The sequence below is a fragment of the Copidosoma floridanum genome, unplaced genomic scaffold, assembly GCF_036245765.1.
Source record: "Copidosoma floridanum isolate Cflo_tuat_1 unplaced genomic scaffold, Cflo_Japanese_pri ptg000014l, whole genome shotgun sequence".
In the NCBI taxonomy this organism is placed as follows: domain Eukaryota; kingdom Metazoa; phylum Arthropoda; class Insecta; order Hymenoptera; family Encyrtidae; genus Copidosoma; species Copidosoma floridanum.
In genome coordinates, this window is record NW_028321891.1 from 1,211,978 (window position 1) to 1,231,712 (window position 19,735).

At 39.3% G+C, this 19,735-nt stretch overlaps 1 protein-coding gene across 1 annotated transcript; it reads left to right on the plus strand.

The window, feature by feature from the left end:
- The first annotated feature begins 344 nt into the window (after positions 1-344).
- Positions 345-8,066, plus strand: LOC106638626 (putative fatty acyl-CoA reductase CG5065). Its single transcript, XM_089591900.1, has 10 exons — positions 345-530; positions 1,552-1,764; positions 1,909-2,157; positions 2,272-2,417; positions 2,500-2,609; positions 2,679-2,871; positions 2,980-3,228; positions 3,307-3,483; positions 3,952-4,032; positions 7,805-8,066. Exons 2-10 carry the CDS (start codon positions 1,552-1,554, stop codon positions 7,932-7,934), a joined length of 1,548 nt encoding a protein of 515 aa, XP_089448026.1. The 5' UTR covers positions 345-530; the 3' UTR covers positions 7,935-8,066.
- Positions 8,067-19,735: the final 11,669 nt, after the last annotated feature.

A 19,735-nucleotide genomic window follows, 5' to 3' on the forward strand; every position in this document is an offset into this window, starting at 1 on the left:
ACTACTCTCAGAGCACCTCGAGGGTCGGTATTTTTCTCTCTTTCGAGACCTCATCGCTAATAGAAAGAGAGAGAAAGAAGCAATAATGCAAATAGCGGTTGGTGCGGTGGTGGCAATTCGACTCGCACCGGCTGTATTGATGAATAATCAATGAACCTTTTGACCCCGCGCTCGGACTCTGGTATAACCGACGACGGCGATGGGCTCTTTCGGTCTATCTTCTATACTTTGATGTTGCTGCCTGTATGAAACGGTCGAGCGTCACTTCCTGTCCTCTAAAATCCACGATGTCGCGGCCAAAGTTTCAGCTCGCCTCGCTATGAGTCGTTTTCGTCGCGCTGCCGTTGACGCATCGCGATCGTTATCGTCTTGTGTAACTGTGCTACTCTTTTTTTTTTCTCTTCTTTTCTTTTTTCATATACACGTTAGTGCAATTTTTTCCCAACAGTGGTTTCCCTGCTGTAATTGGAGAGATATTTTTTCCACCCTTACTCTCACATTGCAGTTTTTAAGTGATTTTAGCGTGCAAGGTGAGTATTATGACTGTGGCCATTTAACGATACTACAAAAATCGGTTGTTGGTTTTTTTTTTTTTTTTTTTTTTTGTTACTAAGGATCTTTAAAAGGCTTTCGAATTTTTGGAAGATTTTATAAAATTTGAGGTAGGAATTTGAAGTAAGCAGTTAGCCTAGCTCAACGTATTACTTACGATTTGAAAGTTCGTATTTTTATGCAAATTAGCTGAGGCTTCTGAATTAGATGAGAAATCTTACAAAAAAATAATATTAAAACTAAAATTTTTTGGTTAACACACAAAAATTTCAAGAAAAATTTGATGGTAGTGTAATAAAATGTGACCCACCGCCCATCACAGATATCGTCTCAAAAAACATGAACGTAACTTGTATAAATGGTAAGTTAAATAGTAATTAATACAAAAAGGTCTTGTATACTATGGATACATCGCAGCGTGTTTAATTCTCTTAAAGAATCAAAACCACGTGATGTTTGTTTCGTAATATATTTATTTATGTTTGAGTTGCTACTATTGTTGTAATGAAAAAAAAAAAAAAAAAAGTTACCATCACTCCATAACGACATGCACGAGCGTAGAAGCCCAAAGTGTGATGTAAGCGCCATGTGATTGTTAAGTCAAGTTTAAATTTTCAATACCAAGTTTGATGCAACGATTGTAAAAATGGCACATTTTTTTTTGTTTTTATAAACGTAACATACTTTTAAATGCATACTCTTATCGAACAAAAAAAAAGATGTGATCGAGAATTCAAACAGTACGGGCTTTTTACACCACAGAAAACATATGCAATTCATATATGTTAAATAATACAATAGAGTATTCGTACCGATAAAATGGTAATCCAAGGTACATGTAAATAATCAATTGCTTGGAAAATTTTGTTTCCTCTTCCTACCGCGTGAAATAAGAAAAACGTATATCAGTGAAAGTTCTAAGACATCTAAAATAACACTCTAAACATAAAAAAAAAATATATGCTTGCTGTCACGTTCAGAATATTCCCGTGTCTCCAGATGAGCCTCAATCGAGTAGATCCGACCACCTCGATACCGGCCTTTTACGCTGGCCGGAGCATCTTGGTCACAGGCGGCACGGGATTCATGGGCAAAGTGCTGATCGAAAAGCTACTCTGGTCCTGTCCAGACATTAAAGAAATCTTCCTCCTCATGCGCCCGAAGAAGGACATGTCCATAGACGAGCGGCTCAAAAAAATGCTGGGCTTGCCGGTAAAGCAGCACTCACCCCACGCCCTGCCCAACCGATAATACTCCCCCATCTCCTACGAGTGACAAGTCACCCACACCCATCCATCGTAACCAACGCATCATCAGACATCTCTGAGCAAAATCGTACATTCCTTGCCCCCGCAGTTGTTCGATAGGCTGCGCGAGAACCGTCCCAGGGCTTTCGAGAAGTTGATCCCCGTGACGGGCGACACGACCGAGGAGGGCCTGGGCTTGCCACCCATCGAGAGACAGTACCTCATAGACAGGGTCTCGATCGTCTTCCACGTGGCCGCCAGCGTAAGGTTCGACGACCCGCTGAAAAACGCCATTTTCATGAACACCCGGTCAACCAGAGACGTTTGCATCCTCGCCGCGAGTATGAAGCAACTGGTGGTGAGTCACTCATCGTGACACTTTTTTTTTCCTCTGCAAATTAACAGCAGCGCCGACAACGCCACTCATACCGAGTGTTTTCTTTTCTCTTTCTGTCCATGCGCTCTCTTCTAGGCTCTCGTGCACGTGAGCTCCACCTACAGCCACACGGACAAGTACTGCGTGGAGGAGAAAATCTACCCCTTCGAGATGGACTGGAAGAAGGCCATCAGGATAGCCGAGACGGTTGACGACCACACCCTGAGAATCCTTACACCCAAGTGAGGCCTTTTGCGATGTCACTATCATTACCAACCAAATAGAATTTATTTCGTGTCATTTAAATTGATTCGTGTGCTCCAGGATTTTGGATTGTTTTCCAAACACGTACACGTTCACGAAGAGACTGGCCGAGGGGGTTGTCGCCGACTACGCCGGTGTACTGCCGATCGTCGTGTTCAGGCCGTCGATAGGTAAACCGATCGGGGGATGAAAATTCTCTGGAGACGATCTAACGTCAGCTTCGATATGTTCTGGTACAGTGATTTCTGCGATTTTGGAACCTCTGGGCGGATGGCTGGACAACTTCAACGGGCCCGTGGGATTGATGATCGGCGGTGGCAAGGGGGTCCTCAGGGTCACTTGGCTCGACGGGCACAAAACGGCCGACTTTATCCCCGTGGACGTGGCCATCAAGGCGATGATCACCGCTGCGTGGAAACGGGGCATTATCACGTACCGCGCTCGTTCCCCATCAATTTTCATTCTTTTTTTTCTTTTCAATACTCAATTCAATCGCTTCATCACAATGGCCCTTAACTCTTCCGATTTTTATAAACGCAGGATCACCAAGGATCCAAACATTGCCGTGTATAATTGCTCGGCCTCGGATCGCAAGAGCATCAGCATGTCCGAGATCGTGGAAATGGGTCTCCTTCACACCAAGGACATACCACTAGAGGGCATCCTTTGGATCCCCAACATCACCATCTCGACCAACAAATTCCTCTACTACATCCTGACAATGCTGCTGCACATCCTGCCGGCTCTCATGATCGACTCGATTTTAAAGGTCTCGGGAAGGAAGCCCATGTATGAGCGATTATTTATCCTTTTGCTTTTACATCGATGCGTCACGATGTTCGTATGATCGATCGGTGGGAATTCCAGGCTCCTGAAGTTGCAGCGAAAAGTGTATGTGGCGAACAACGCGCTGCACTATTTCCTGACCAACGAGTGGAAGTTCATGAACGCCAAGATGCACAACCTCCTGGTCGACACTCCACCTGCCGACCTCGACTCCTTTGGCTTTGAGTACGCCAGCTTCGACATATACAACTACTTCAAGTGAGTTTTTTTTTACAGCTTAGTGACTAAATCTTTTGGTCGATTTTCCACTCACGTTATCTGTATCGAGGACTGTTTTTTTTTTTTTTTTTTACATCTACAAATTATAATTATCTTTTCGTGCACCCTAAAAATTTTATTTGTTTACCTCTCATAGCTTTGGGTCTCGGTATCGCGGTTAATTAATCGGTGGTTTTACTTCCCCAACTAATTTCGGTCTAATCGATCCGAAGGATCCATTCTCATCTCATCTAATCTCGTGAACCGCAGTTTTGGCCAAAGTTAGCGCGTCATACACCTACTACGAATTCTAATGAAATCACGAGAGGAAACTGTCTTGCATTGTCATGCTCATTAGTTTACAAGTAATTGGGCACGATTATTGACGTGGATCCAAATGGCAAAGTGTATACTCCAATAAAAAGTAAGACCTTACTGATATACAATGAGTTTCTTTTGTGTCGACAGGACGTGCATCGTCGGCGCGAAAAAGTACCTGCTCCACGAAAACATGAACCGACTGGACGATGCCAGAAAGCACTACAATAGGTGAGTCACCGTCTTTTCATTTTTCTCCGATATTCATCCCGTACACGGCATATTTAGTTTCACCGCCTTCATTATTCCGTTCCCCCACGTAAAACCTCTCGTTGAATAGGTAAAGTTTAGCGAGGGGAATAAAAAAGAGAATGAATAGAAAAATGATATCTTTTCGGAAGAATAGCGAGCGCCCTCGATTTTTTTTTTTTTTTTTTTTTTTTTTCATGAGCATATACGTATCATATTTTCCCTTGAGCCAAAGAGTGACTCTTCGTTGCGTATAACGCGGGAAAATGCCGCAACAGAGGGGAGAGTTTGAAAGAGACTTTGCGCGCACGGATAAGAGAGAGGAGGAAATGGCTGAGTTCCCGCGCGCGAGTTTAGAGGCGTGTGCTATGTATATACACGTAGGGGGCGAAGGAAAGTGGAAGCATAGCGCACCAGCCCCCTGACCTGATTTCCCTCGTTTCCCTTCGTTACACCCGCTGCCCTGGATACAACTGGGTGAACTCGAGCCTCTCTCGTCCTGCATCCCTATCTTGTATTTATATACGCGTGTATGCCCACGTGTGCCATGTAAATAGGTGTACGTGCATTCGATATTTGATGCCTCGATCCGGGGAGTACTGCAATCATACGAGGGCTGTAATGATCATACCGAGTGGGAATTCGCGGCAAAAGGGCTTAAGTTACGTGCCGAAAACTTGATACGTGCCCACAATTTTTTTTCCCCCTTCCAAATTATTCCCTTCAAAATAATTGAAAGTGTTTTTTTTTTTTTTTTTTTTTTAACAACAAAGTCAATATCGTCTGTATTTGGGCTATTCCGAGCAACCTTTGAAGCTTCGAGTTTTGGAAACAGCCAAATAATTTTACAATTAAATGCTGCACATACAAAAAAATCATCCGATAAACACGCGACTGGATAACTTAAAAATCCCCCACACAAAAAAAAAGTCGTCCATCGATGAAACCCTTTGAAAAACTGAAAAGCCCTTGAGAGAGGGACGGATGCTCACCTAAAGTACCAATGTCCGATTTACGATCCATACATCCTTTTGGACAAAGGCGAACTCCACAGTATATTATAGACATCCGACGGTAATCCGGCAATAAACACCGATCAGCCGTACCTTGAAAAGGGAGAGAGCACTGCCGCGCGCGGTGTACACGGGGTAGGTTAGTGAGCGCGCGGCGCAGGACAACTGTCAAGGCAGCATTACAGGGGGAGTTTCCTTTGTCGTACCCGCGTATTATACTCGTCGTCGTCGCGCGTTTGATCGATCGTCCCAACTGGGTCGCGGCGTTTCCTCTTTCTTCGGCTGCTCCCTTCCACCTTATTCTGGCCTTTGCGCTCGCTCTCGCTCGTAAAGAGAGACATAAGACGGGGGGGGACGGTAGCTCCACACGGCACGCGACAACCGAGCGGAGAGTGTCCTCTGCCAGAGTCCCTGTGATTGCTCAATGTTTCTCGTTGATTGTACAATTGGCCGCTGCCAGGGTGTCTCGTCGGTGCTGCTGACTCCCTCCTCCCCCAAAAGCCTTGACTACAACACCAATTGTCGATTACGATTTTTTTTTATTTTCTTTTTCACACTCGACTACTCGGGTAGGCCGTGCGCAATGCATCGAGACAGGTTTTCTCCCTCTGGACTTTACTGTTGGGTCAACCCTGATGGGCTAATGTACGGATAAGTTAGGGGTATATAGAGAGAAAAAAAAAAAAAAAAAAAAAAAAAAAAACTAATTCCAGTGCACCTCTTGTCTACTACAGGACGATAGGGTCAGGGAGGGCCGAGCCAATCAGCATGGGATGATTTACTCGCGAAGGATATATCTAATTACTGGGGGGGAACAAAGATAGGGGTGGTTTCTACGCCACTTTGGCTAATTTCATGATGATGATGAAAAAAAAAAAAAAAAAAAAAAAGAACAAGATTAGTCAATCACTCGTGCTTGTCATTTGGCATCATAGCTTTGTGTCATCCAAGCTAGGCTGTTCTTCTTTATTCCTCCCTCCGTATTTTAACCCATCCCGTTAGGAGAGTGAGCGATAAAAAACGAGCAGAGCTTATTTCAACATATATGTACATACTTCGTTACTAAGTTCAACTGTATCGTTTTGTCGCGTATAGTTTTATATAGTTTAATTTCTCCCATAAAAAAATATCACGCTGATCATCGTAATTAAAATAGCGCCTGTGAAATGAGCACCCGATACGGGGGGTCCGTCCGCGAGAGGTACAGTGAACAGACGCTCATTTGCTCTGTCAAGTGCAAATATATACTATATACATTGTTTCATCGCCCACTGCGCGCAGCCTCACGACACATACACAGGGTTGCAAAACTCGAGAGACCCGCATTTCCGACTCCGGCCTCGTTAGTCATCATCGCACGCGAGCGCGTTCCAGCTGAAGAGAATAATCACTGCAGCTGTAATGGTTGCCTCTATTTACCCGCTAGTGCGCTTTTTAATGAGCAGCGCCGCCCGTTCTGATTTCATGCAAACATACTTTTTTTTTTTTTTCTTCCTCCTCCTCTCTGTTACTTTATTTTATTTATTATTATTTTTTTTTTGTCGGTCCTCACCTCGACTTTCCACTGTAACGCACTGAAATCACTCCTTTCTCACAGTCGAACGGAACATTTCGAGTTCAACCTGCCATGTATACTTACAAAGCAGTGAAGCGCACACGCGCCTTATAGACACATCGTTTGGCAGCAAGCATTTCCCGCGTGCCTTGATTCGAAAAAAAGCAAAACTTTGGCCAACGAGAGTAGCGAGAGAGACAAATGAATTAGCCTACGGAGCTCTTGGCTCGAGCCTTTCCAGTGTTATCTCTTTGCGCGAAGAAAAAAAAACAGGGTGTACGCGATTCATCGAAACGGACGATACGTGCCTCGAGTGCGCGTACAGCTGTCGTTAAAACTACTTTCATAGCCCGTGCCTGCCTTCAAAGCGCGGTACACACGCTTCTAAAATGCTCAAGTTTTGCAGTAACACAATGTTTTTTCCCCCCATTTTTTCGATCGCATTTGTTTTTCCTGTAGGGAAACGGATGCTGGAGAATACCCACCGTTCGCCATAAGTTGCCGATTTCCGCGCTCAGCAACTGGAACATCCAAGGCTGAGAATGGCACCGATAGTCGATTGTACATAAATTAGCGCTCGCGAGTTTTCTCTCGAGCATAAGCGATGATCGAAACGATAATCTCGGAGTAGAGTAGAGATGGAGGAAAAAAACTCGCCGATCTTTCAAAAATGCGCGGCCGATGTACTTGTTTGTTAGTCCGAGGGAGTCTCGCCAGGATGCATATTATAAATACACGAACGTGAAATCCTTGGAAGGTAACTGGGATATATTATATATACGCGGAGGGGACCGATTTATCGATCGCGAGCGCTTTTCGTTCCGTGATCGAGTGATAACCCGGTAATTTTAGAATTTTCCTTCGCGTATCCCGTTTATGTTAATTCGATCGCGTCACGAGCGCGTCAATCGAATCGTCGAGTACATCGTTTCACGTAAACGCTGCGATCTTGCACACGATATTGGGCTCCTCTTGTGACGTATACGTGCACACACATACACATAAACTTGGTAAATCGATTCGTTGGAACGTGGTGTATTGCGCAATTTACATCAGACATTTCCATTCTAACATCGAGAAAATACCAAAAGACCATAATATCGCGTATCCATGAAACCTGAAGCAGCTCTCGATTTGCGTATTTGGCCGATATTCGTACACCTAATGTGCATTTTGTCTGTTTCAGAATGCACTTGATCGACAGATTTTTCAAGATATGGCTGGGAGCGATGCTGGCGTGGCTGCTGGTCCGCTGCGGTGTTCTCGGACTGCTCTTCAGCTCCTACCGATCGACCGTCGAAACATTCACAGGATAAAAGGGAAAAAAAAAAAAAAAATTAGGCCATAGCTGCTCGGCGTGTGTACACGGGCGCCTTGTGCATCTCTCTTTTTCAGATGTGTGTCTACCGATCGGTAATAATAATTAGACGCCGTTGGAGCAGGAAAACCAACCCACGGCACGACGTCAGTGGAGGTGTAATCGACGAGTTTTAATTTAATGGCTCCAAAGACGCAAGCTGTCCTGTAATAATATTGTTATTGTTGTTACCACACCAAAGGTGTAAAAATACAATCGTGTGATCGAGCGTAATAATAACGCTGAGGAGGAAGCTCAATCGCGGGAAACGTGCGCACGCGAGTGGCTGGTCTTTTTTTTTGTTCCTTTTTTTTTTTTTTTTTTTTTTACGTAGATAATGGAAAATAGAAAAAAAAATCATGGAATCCTGTGGCTTAAGTGAGTCCTGATGCCAATCGACACATTGTTTCGCGCACGTTAGACAATTTTGTACCTATTCTCCGGATAGTCGCATAATAAAAGCATAAAGGTGTCACCAAAAGCTTTTGTTTCAATACTTAGCTGTTTTCGTTTACGTTGTATGACAACAGACAGGAGACCAAAATATTATTTAATTTTTTTGTTATTATTTGAAGAAAAAGTGTTTTTTCTTTTTTATTTCACACTAGTAGCTATTACCAACCGTTCGCTTGTTGGATATTTTAACATTGTAAGGCGTTCGTGGATTGAAGAATTTTTTTTAACCAAAAGGACATATAATTAAAATATTTTTGTAATGCATCTTAAACATCTTGCGACATATTGAAACAAATACTTGTACCAGACTATATTTTTTTTAATTATTCTAAAAACTCTCTTTTATGTATTTTAATCTATAAATAAAAAACAAAATTTCAAAATTTTCTTATTTAGTCAACAGTCGTTCGTTAATGTTTTACTATTTCCTGATGTCTTCTTTATAAGCACAATTAATTACCACAACTTTTCCCCTTACCTTCGAATCAATAATTTAATAAATTCATCATACGTACGTTAAAAAACGCTCGGATGTCATGTAACTATATTGTAGTCATGATGTATGTTATTTTAATAATTGTGGGATAAATTTCAATTTTTTCAGATTATTTCCTGATGATTTGCTAATCGATGTAGGATGTGCGTGGAAAATAATATTTTCTGTAATTAATATTCGTAATACAATACTCAATTTTTTTAAAGCAAAGTTTGTTTTATTTTTCAATTCGTTATATAATAATTGACTGTCTAAAATGAAAAAAAAAGTTGAGACTTCTGCAAAAACTGAAAGTGTTGTTTTAATTTTTACAATTTATATTTTAAGAAATTTTAAGTTTGAATCTTTTTGAAAAAATAATAAATTTTTTTAAAATTAAAATACAATGCATAAAAAAATTCTTTAGTAGAGAATTCATGAATGTCATGTTAATCTAGATTACAATCATGACAATTGTGTAACATCCAACTAAAGTGGAATATTGTTTAAACAACTTTGTAACTTTTTCTCATAACTACCTTAATGTACACATGAGAAATTCTGCACAAAACTTCAATTCGGAGTCCCACAAAATAAATTTTTTTTTTTACTAACTCATCGGATGAAAGTTTGTATCTTGCACATGGTTTCTTTACGTAACTTCTTTATTGCAATACTTTTTTTTTCAAATGTTTATAAGAATTCAAATTACTTCTTATTTAAATTACTTCATGCATGAATTTATTATTCTGTCGAAATAAAAAATTATTGTACAACAAAAGTGAGTAATTTTTTTTCAAAAAAGTATGTTTTCAAACGCAAGAAGACTAAGACACAACCATCTTGAATAGAAATAAAAAAATTTACTCGTAAATACATCTTAGTACAAAGTAAGTGTAAGGCTGTAGTGCTTGCAGGCTTGTTCACTTCCATTTCGCCTCATTTACGTAAATCATGCAAAATTATTAAACAATGATGGACTCAATTTTATCCAAAGAAATAATAGTCGATTAGCAAACGAATCTGAAGTAAACGAGATCTTTTCACCTAAGCATGATTCTTTGAAACTGTAACTACATAACAACGATGGACACGAGTTCAGGGGAATCACATTTTTTAATCGTGATTTGGATTTCTATCGTACGGCTCATCACTCTGCACTCCTTTTGCAAGAGTTTGCTGGGATAAGTTGAGCAACCCATACCACGGATTCTTTGAAAGAGGCAAAAAATGTTTCATGAAACACACAAAGTATAAAAAGTGAAAAACGTACGTATAGAGCGTGTTTTTCTGCGTATATAGTCGCTCCTCGTGGTATTATTACGTGGATGTATTTTTGTACCCCAGGGTCAGTATGGCGAGCGAGTGTTTCGCGGCAGCGTTATCTCAACCAGCGCATCACTACTGCTTACCTACTTCTTCTTACCACCGGTGGTACTCAATAGCTTATCAGTGTACTTGCTACCGCAATACATGTAGGTATACCATATTAATCTTGGAGATCGTTCATATGCGAGGTATTGCGCAATCGGGTCAATCCACCGAACTACACGCCAACGGTCAACAAACGCGTTTCGTTCGGGATTTTTTACTTTCTCTCTCTCTCTTTTTTCTATGCACGAAGACCCGTTTCGGGAGGACTTTATAAGTACGTGGATAATAAGCCAGCATGAGTCGCCTATCAAGACCTAACGCTTACTTTGATCGCACGCGTTGTATACCGCTTAGATTGGCCAACTTTTCCTTCAATGGCCAATTATTGGCGGTACGTGATTGCACGCCAGGAAGAACTCTAGTACTACTCTATGGCAACTTAATTTCAAGACATCTCACTGTTCGGTTTGAAATTGTATTACCGTTTTTTTGTTGTTTTTTTTCAATTCATCTAGATAATTTTATCGATATTTTATTTTCCAGCCGGTCCAAGTATAGTTGTCGTTAATGCATATTCGTTCGAGTTCTCGAAATACTTTAAGCGATACTCATTGAATAATGTCTTGGAGTACATTTATTGATATCACGTTTTCTAAACAATTGTGTATGGGACTTAACGATGCGCACACAATTGTCCTCAAAAATGAAAAAATATTTTGAACAAAAAACAAACCCATCAAATAAAAAGCTGAACTCGCTACGGGACTGGAGTACATTAATTGTTTTTTTTTTTTTGTGTTTTTTTTTTATGTAACCGGGACAAAGAAAAAAAGTATTTCGAGATTGTAAGTTTAACAACCAAGAGAGGAAATATGCAAAAATATTCGAATTTTCCAATCTCATGCGACGAACGTGTCTCTCCGCACGCGCGACAGCATCGCTTCGTATGATTTGCATGCATTGTGAATGGTATAAGGTTGCAGTGTCAGCTTGTGCTTTGATTTTTTTTTTTTTTTTTTTTTTTTTAGAATCGTACTCTGCCAGAGAGGCAAATAAATCGGTAAAAAAATTAATACATTAACGATTCGACTCGAGCTCCCACGATATACAACATAAACTTATTAAATAAATTATTTAACCACAGTATAGGATAACTTAGAAAACACCGAAATCGTTTGGCAAAAAATCGGTTCGTCAAACCAAGCGAAATAAAGTTTGAGCATAAATCGCGGGAGAAACCCAAAAAACACCAACACTATGCAAGATAAGCGAGAAGAAAAAGCAGATGCAGCCGAGCGATAGTCGAGAGTAGGTATGAACTTTTTGTTTCTTTATCAGAGCAACTTCTCGCGCGCTCCCTCCCTCCTCTGGTCACCAGCCGTCCTTGACCGTCCTTACTGCGAAGACAACGCGACAGCGCTGCTGTATGCGCTGCTGCCGCTGCTACACGCGCATAATATATATCCGTCCATGCAGTCAGCGGCTCGAGCTAATCGGCATCGCTACCAACAGCCGGTCGCCTGACGAGAGCCACATATAGCGACGAGAGGCTCCCTTGTGTACACGTACTTATACACGTGCACGGGCTTATTTTCACTTATTTCGCGTAATTCTCCATCGTCCCCGCCGTTCTGGCTCTCGCATATACGAATCATGCACACTCGCGCAGAGTCGTACGAGCAAACCGTGCACACACAAACGTCGCAACAGAGGCCCCAAGAAGAGCGAGACTACTTTAATCAGTCACGGCGCACTTTAGTACTGGCCGAGCGGTCACCGCGATCGGTACACCCGTAACAGCACATACAAGTGCATGCATTTTATTGGCTGTGCACATACGTATATTATATACACGTACATAAACTGCACTCAAAATCGTGCGCGATCGCAAAGTACCGACCGAGCTACGCTGTTACATCATCATAACGATACGATCGCGCCGATTGAGCTCGTGTACAACAGTGTGGTGCAACATTGATCGGCTGCTTGCAAGCTCGGAGATGAGAGCTTTTCCCGCCTCGGAGCGTAAAATCGTCTGGGACCGGTGAGATCGGTAAATACGCGATACCGATCGTAAGCTGTACGGTCCCCGCCAGTGCAGCTGTATACATATAAATATAAGTGCACGGTACAACATATATACATAATACAGTTTGCAGTGGATCGGCAGTTTTGGTATATAGAATGCGAACACGCGCGTTGCGGTGCCGGTCTGTGCTGCAGTTGTGCGAAAGGAAGCAAGTGTTTTTGTGCGAACCGGTTTTTTTCCCCGAGCGACCGGTTGCCGTAATAGCAGCCTTATGCCGATGACGAGGATGTGTTGTGTTATTAGTGCCCCACAACGACTGCAGCTACCGTGACTGTGTCGTCACTGCCGTCCGTCCGTCCGTCGCTTTTCCCCCGTTTTGCCGGATTATCATTTCATATATATACTTATACACACTTGCCTCGAGAGAGCATCAGATGAAGCATCTTACGAGCAGCGCAGCAGAGAAAACAGATCGCGAAGGAGAGCAACGAAACGATGAGAATCATACCGGGCGCATGCGCGCGGACTTGACGCGAGTCCCGGCTATGAGCTGCACGCGCGCACGCCGATATCGCCAAGTATGATACTTAACATATATACCTACACCGATGCAAGAGTATTTGTCCGTACATCGTATATGTGCATAACAATGTATGCAGAGTAGTTTGTTGCTTTCGAGACGAGTTAACTCTGCCTATCTGCCCGTCCGTCTGACTCTTGAGAAAACTCTTTTGACGATGCACACGGGCAAAGAGCTACCGTAGCAGTAACAAACCACGGCAACCGATCGATCGCGCCGCAGTGGTTTTCATGCCTCCAGCTGTGGAATATACCCGTGCTGACACGAGACGTGCCCCGTCCAACTGTTGGTCTTTCGCTCAACCGCGCGCTTTCATCCGGACGGAAAAGGAGGAATCGGTCATGATCGGCTTGTTTTGAAGGTGAGAGATCGCTCATCCACCCCACCTCCCTTTTTTCATCCGATCGTCCACGCTTTGGTATCTAGTTTGTATACTTGCCAATGGCACATCCAGGAAAATAACATAATGGACGAGCAGGTGGTATTCTCGCCCATTATCGTACCATTTGCACGACGTGTTTGCTACTGATCGGTGTAGTTTTTACGTGGCCCCGATGGGGACCCAGCATAAGAGACTCCCCGAACGGATTCGCCTGTAGTGGATGTCTACGTGCATTTTTTTCGACTCGTGTTTGCACAGCTGGATTGAATTCGTTTTCGCTCGACTGGCATTGATTCACGCAAAAGTTAATTACGTAGTTAACAAGTCGGGAGCGATGATTTATTCGCAGTGACCGTTGTTTTTACGCGTATGAACGTGACCAAGGATTTGACGCACATATTTTTGCTCTACTCGAATTTTCCGGTCTTTCGTGATTTATTTTAAAAACTGAAGAATCAAAACAATGGAGAACAAGATGTTTTATCTTATCTGTCTTGATCGGTACGATTATCTGCAAGCGCCCTTCTGATCGCGGTGATTTGAGTAACACAACGAGCGACCAATAAATTGAAACAATTATTAACATTTACTTATTCTGCCCGTTTGACTGCTCAAACTTTTAATTATCAAATAAAGGAGCATTAATCGTCACCTGGCCAAACTTTGTTTCGATTCGCCAGTCACGGCTAAAGAGCTTACTTCGAAACTAACAGATAAAGCCAAAATGACGTATTTGCCATATCGAAAATATCGCATATATACGTATTTTTCAAACACGAATGTATAATGTATTCATTATAGTTTTATACGTATATGTATATTTTTTTTTTTTTTTTTTTTTTTTTTTTTTTTTTCAAGTAACGATAAGATTACTCATAAGTGGATAACTGGAGCTTTTATGCTAATAATGCTTTTTAAACGAAGTTGTATGAAAACTACGTAAGTAATTATAATTTCATGGTCACTAAAATTTATAAATTTTCAAACGATTCAAGGCCATTTTTCATGTAATCACTAACGTGATGTGGGTATATTATTTGTACGCTTATAGTAAACAAAATGTTACAAAAACTGATCTTAAATACTTGTAAGTTTAGAAAATATCTTTAACTTATTTATACATCGAGTTATAGCGTAAGAGCTGCTAAAAATTTTATAAGCTTATTTTGGTATTTTTATCACGCTTTTATTTTCGATTGTCCTGCTCAATTAGCGCTTTTGACGCAAATGAAAAACTGTTGAGTTAAGGAACGTTTGCTTTTTAACGTTTGGTCAAATTGATAAATAATCGAGTAAATACAGAATACACTTTTGGCTGTATTCTCGCGCTCTCTTGATTATTTTGCCGACTTATCCACTTATCTGTGCGTGATGTCGAATGAAAGAGATATTTTAATTATTTTTTATCAACTTATAATCTGAAAGAGTAGCACTGTTGTACAGAATTGTTACGTATTATTCACATCTGTGTTGTACTTACTTTCGACGAGGTTGCTTGAAGTAACATTGCGATTATCGTTTTTTTTTTTCGTACAATATTTCATTGAAGATAACACTTTATCAGTTGAAATGTGAGTTGCAAAAAAAAAAAGTTTTTTGTAAAGTCGCTTGAAAATGATAATTAATTAATTAAAAAAAAATAAAAAAATAAATAAAAAAAAATGATAAAAGAAAGTCATGTTAGGCTCTAGTCAGGGAAACAGTGGATAAGTATGAAATTTTGTTAAGGAATAATGGGCAATAATAATATTCAACTTTAATGTGAAGTAATATATTATTAGATGACAAAGGAGCAAGTGAAGGGAGTTTGCAGATATTTAATGTAAAATGCATGTTTAAATGTATGTTCTTAAAATAACGATTAAAACAAATTTACAACCTGTTAAATATACCAAAACATTTATAAACATTTGATTTCTCAGCTTATTTGACACACTTGGGATGTTGAATAACATTTACCAACAAACGTTTAGTTCAAAATTCCATCTACGTTGTGCAACTTTTCTCAGGACTTAAAAATAATGACACATTTTTCTTCACACATAAAAAATTATCCTTCTGTTATTTTACAAGTAATGCATTAAATTAAACGATTCCTAATCTAGAGCGAAGCTTGTTCATTAATTTTTATGGTAAAATTTTACAATGATAACACCTTATAATTGAGTTTTATTGCTTAACTGCAAACCTATAGGTAATTATTAAATATTTTTCTTTATCTGTAAAATTTATTACAACAATTCATTACATTATATTTATTTAATTCTTATAAATTGTGAAATTGATTAACTAAGATTACTATGATCCTACGACGTTTAATATGCAAAAAATTAAAAAATGTTGTGCTTGTACGATAAAAATACATTTTATTGGATATGAGTATTTAATCTTTGTGTCCTGACTGATTAAATGAATTGTTTTGGGCACATTGTTATGTTTGTAAAAAAAATTCTGTTAAAACTGCACGTGTCTCCAACTGAATTATTTTTCAATCGCATGCAAAGATTATTTGTAATAATATTTTTATTAATATTTTAAGTATTACAAAAAATAAAAGTAAGCAAAAATTAGAGAAACAAGTTTCATTAAATAAATTTTAAATAAACAATATTATGTGTACTCGAAATATTTTTTATATTTCATAATTGTTTGGATTATCTAAAAAATGTTAATTATTAGTTCTATGAAATTTCTTGCTACAAGTCTCTCATGATGGAAAAGCTTAATGAACAATTTTCATATTTTATTCCAATAATATAGGAATATATTTTTTAACGTAGCACAAATAAAATATATCACATGTTTTTGAAGCGCTTTCATGCTATTAAATGAGTTTTGCTTCTTGACAACAAAATCTTAATTCTGATAATGTGTCATGCATCTCGAAAATTTTTGTAATTTTAAGAAATTATTAGCTTTTTGTGGGATTGCTTTTGTAATTCATACAATTTATGGGCTTATAACAAGATGTTAACTAATGAAAAATCATGAGAATTCTTGGCACGTAAGAAATTTTTTACTTTTGTCAAATGTTTTTATTCATAAATCAAAAAAGTTATTTTTAATTATAACTTACAGTCCTATAGCTTATTTATTGTACATTATATTACCTTTCATGGCCTTTTATATCCATTGTAAATCATATTTGTGTTTACATATTTTTTCCCTGATACATGATGACGGAAAAATTTTCAGCTCAATAATTTTTATGATAGGTGTTGGGAGAGCAGAGAAAAAGAAAGAGACCTTCCAGCTAGTTGATAACCGAGATTCGATTACGAAAAAAATAACGATCCCTAGAGCTCGTACATAGTAAATACGAGCTGTAAAATAATTTACGATGAACGATCCATACGAAAATGTTATCGTTACTAGAATGAATTGCAGAGGAATCATCAAACTTTGAAATTACAAAAAACCAGATAAGAAGTTTTCATTAAGACTGTCCCGTTTTATAATATTATAGAAGAATAGTTTACAACTTGTTGCTAGTCATGTGTAGAAAAAAAATGGGTTTCAATTTTATATGAAATTTAAAAAATACTTTATAAAAATTGCATATTTTAGAGTCATAATCTTTCTTAATACTATTATAATGTGTACTTTATTCAATTTTTCCAAATTACCGACATTGCTTGGATTATATTTACTTTTTCGGAATGATAAATTTTATTTAACATTATCATTTAAAATTTCTGTTTTATCTTTTCAAAAAATGAATTTTCATATTCAAATAAATCTAAAAAATTATGGTTGGGTATCAACTATTTAATGTAGTAATTAAATTATTAGAGAAAAAATTCAAAAACGTTTTTTGTAAAATGTCTCTCAGCAAATAACAATAAAATACTTTTAAAACCAATTTAAATTTAATTTTATCATTCAAAGATTGAACAATATCATGAGTAAAAGAATTTGTTCAACCGTCTGTATGTTGTACGTACGTGCGCGTGTAATGTGGTGTACATCCGTTTGTCAGTATACGTAATGTATAGTGAATAATATGTAATCCTTTATATTTAAGTATCTTCTCAACCAGATTTAGTAATTAAGGATGAAACATTTTATTTTCCACCTCGTTTTACAGCAATTCAGATTTTTCACACACGTCAAAAATGTTAACGAGGTGTTCGGGTTAAAATAGCAGCGAATAATAATCCCAGAAAGGTCCATGCCAATCAATTTGCAGGTCTGTTTTTCTTCTTAACCTGAACACTATGAAATAAAAAATTTTTACCTGTATGTCCTTCTCAAGTATACTGCTCCGAGCAAACCATTTCCATCACCATAAAACTCAATGAACAACAGCGATCTTGACTTGTATTTATTTATTTATTTTTTTTTTAACTTGACAAACAACACATAACCGGACCTCATCTCCAAAAAAGAAGTAAGAATGTTTCAGCGTCATCGTGGTCGTATGGCACAGGCTCAGAAAACAAAAATCTACACCTTACTCACTGGTACATATAAATATATATATATATAGCTGTATAGAGCAGTCACCCAAAGTCTGCAGCAGCGTATATATACATATGTATTATTTTTCTTCTTTCTTTGCACGGCTCATAATTGTTCCGGTTTTCTTGCGCGTTAGGCCCACTGCAGCCTAAAATTAGCACCACACGCCAGTCAGTTTCGCGCCTCCGGGGCTTGATCCGCGTCGACAGAGCCAAAGCTGCCCCACCGCAGCTGCCAGACTTGCTAAAACGTTGGCTCACTGATGGAGCTCGGGTGTGCCCTTCCGATTCAACGGGTACTAGCCTTTCTCGTGCTGCAATATTGTGAGGTTACGAAGTACGGAGGGACACTCGCTTGCACGAAAGATGTGAAAAAAAAAAAAAAAAAAAAAAAAAAGTAAGGGATGAGTACAATGGCCAAAATGCCTGATTTTTTGACAAACCGCGCGTTGCCCTTCAACTTTTGTCGATCTCACGAAGCTGCGATTACAAAGTGGCTCAAGGCTCGCGAAGTAAGCGAATCGCGGATTTAATCAAATTACAAGATGAGAATTACAAACACGCGCGCCGAACGTCTGACGCAAGAGACCGCGAAGTTGTTCGACGTTTTGCTCTCCCTCTCGGCGCGAAGCGCTAATTATCATTCCAGTTTGGCGTTCCATCCATTCAAAAGACTCAACTTCACCGCACAGACAAAATACGCGAGACCTGGTTTCTCAGCCACTCGAAACGCCGTTATTTAATAACTTCTCAATGTTTATTTGTTTGCGTGGAAATTGCGATTAAACTGCGCGCTGGAGTGCATTACAAAGTTCTTTCGACTCGTACAAGTAAGTATGAGCTCTGATGGTACAGGTAGATGCGGAACTGAGTTTCAATAATAACTATCCCTTACCACCGTTCTTGGAACAATTACATCAGTCTTGGAGCAAATAATGATAGTTTTTCCATCATTGAGCAAGACCAACTCGAAGGTAGATTCAGAGAACGCGTAGCCTGTACACCTGGATAATTTTGGAGTGGAGTACATTTCTATCCCTGATAATTGATGTTTCTCGCCCGTTGGAAATCATAAGAGAAAAAAAAAAGGTATTAATATCAATAAATACATGGTCTTGTGAATGTACGACGAGTACTTGGTGAACAAAGTACAGCTACTGTTGACGAGTTGTGACGGAAGTCATTTGAAAAAAAAAAGTCGATACTTTTGAGCGAATATATAATTAGTCGTACACACGGCAAACGAGAGTCTTCCGTGCAGTCTCTCTGGCGGTAGATGATGTTATTTTTCTTGGCCGTTGCCCATCTTTGTTTTGGCGTCTCGTTTAAATGGATAAATCAATCAGTCTTTGGGTTATCCGGCCGATTGCAGTTTCAAGGGTGCCAGATAATTTTAATCATCGATACACGCGGCATGGAACTCGGAGCTCTCTAATAAACTGAGCGTCCGAGCGATGCACTGTCACCATTGACTTGCTGTCTCGTCTCAAAATTTAATGGCACAACGTTTTTAACCAAAAACCAAAAATCTCACCATTTGTGCGGTAGTCATCATTGTAACCTCGACTCGAAAAAGCTTCAAAGGAGTACATTCAAAATTGTTATCTTTGTAAATTGAGAGTTGTTTGTTTACAGGTTGTAAATGCGAGAACGAAATTTCAGATGAGTTACAGCTCTGTTGATCGATAAATCACGAGGTAGCGAATATAGAAAAATTCGTATTGTTTCCTTACGGTCTAAATATTGATCATAGTTATTGTAAATCTCCCGATTCAACGTATTAAATTATAAAAAAAAACTTTGAACCGCATAAAATTTGATGAAAAAAAAGGTGCAGTCGCGTAGCTCTTCCATCGACGTATGCAAATTTAACATTAATTACATAAAATACCGAAACAACGAGCGCATCGGCGCGTCATTATATTGCTCATTTCGGTTTTTCCGTAAGATAAACACGCGTGAATCTCGTTGCGCGTACACATGTATATATTATATGATACACTT

Excerpts from the sequence above, each read along its gene's own strand:
- LOC106638626 (XM_089591900.1), top strand. The coding sequence starts at position 1,552 with ATGAGCCTCAATCGAGTAGATCCGACCACCTCGATACCGGCCTTTTAC. Across the intron at positions 1,765-1,908 it reads AAAAAATGCTGGGCTTGCCG|TTGTTCGATAGGCTGCGCGA; the intron begins GTAAAGCAGCAC and ends TTGCCCCCGCAG. Across the intron at positions 2,610-2,678 it reads CGTGTTCAGGCCGTCGATAG|TGATTTCTGCGATTTTGGAA; the intron begins GTAAACCGATCG and ends GTTCTGGTACAG.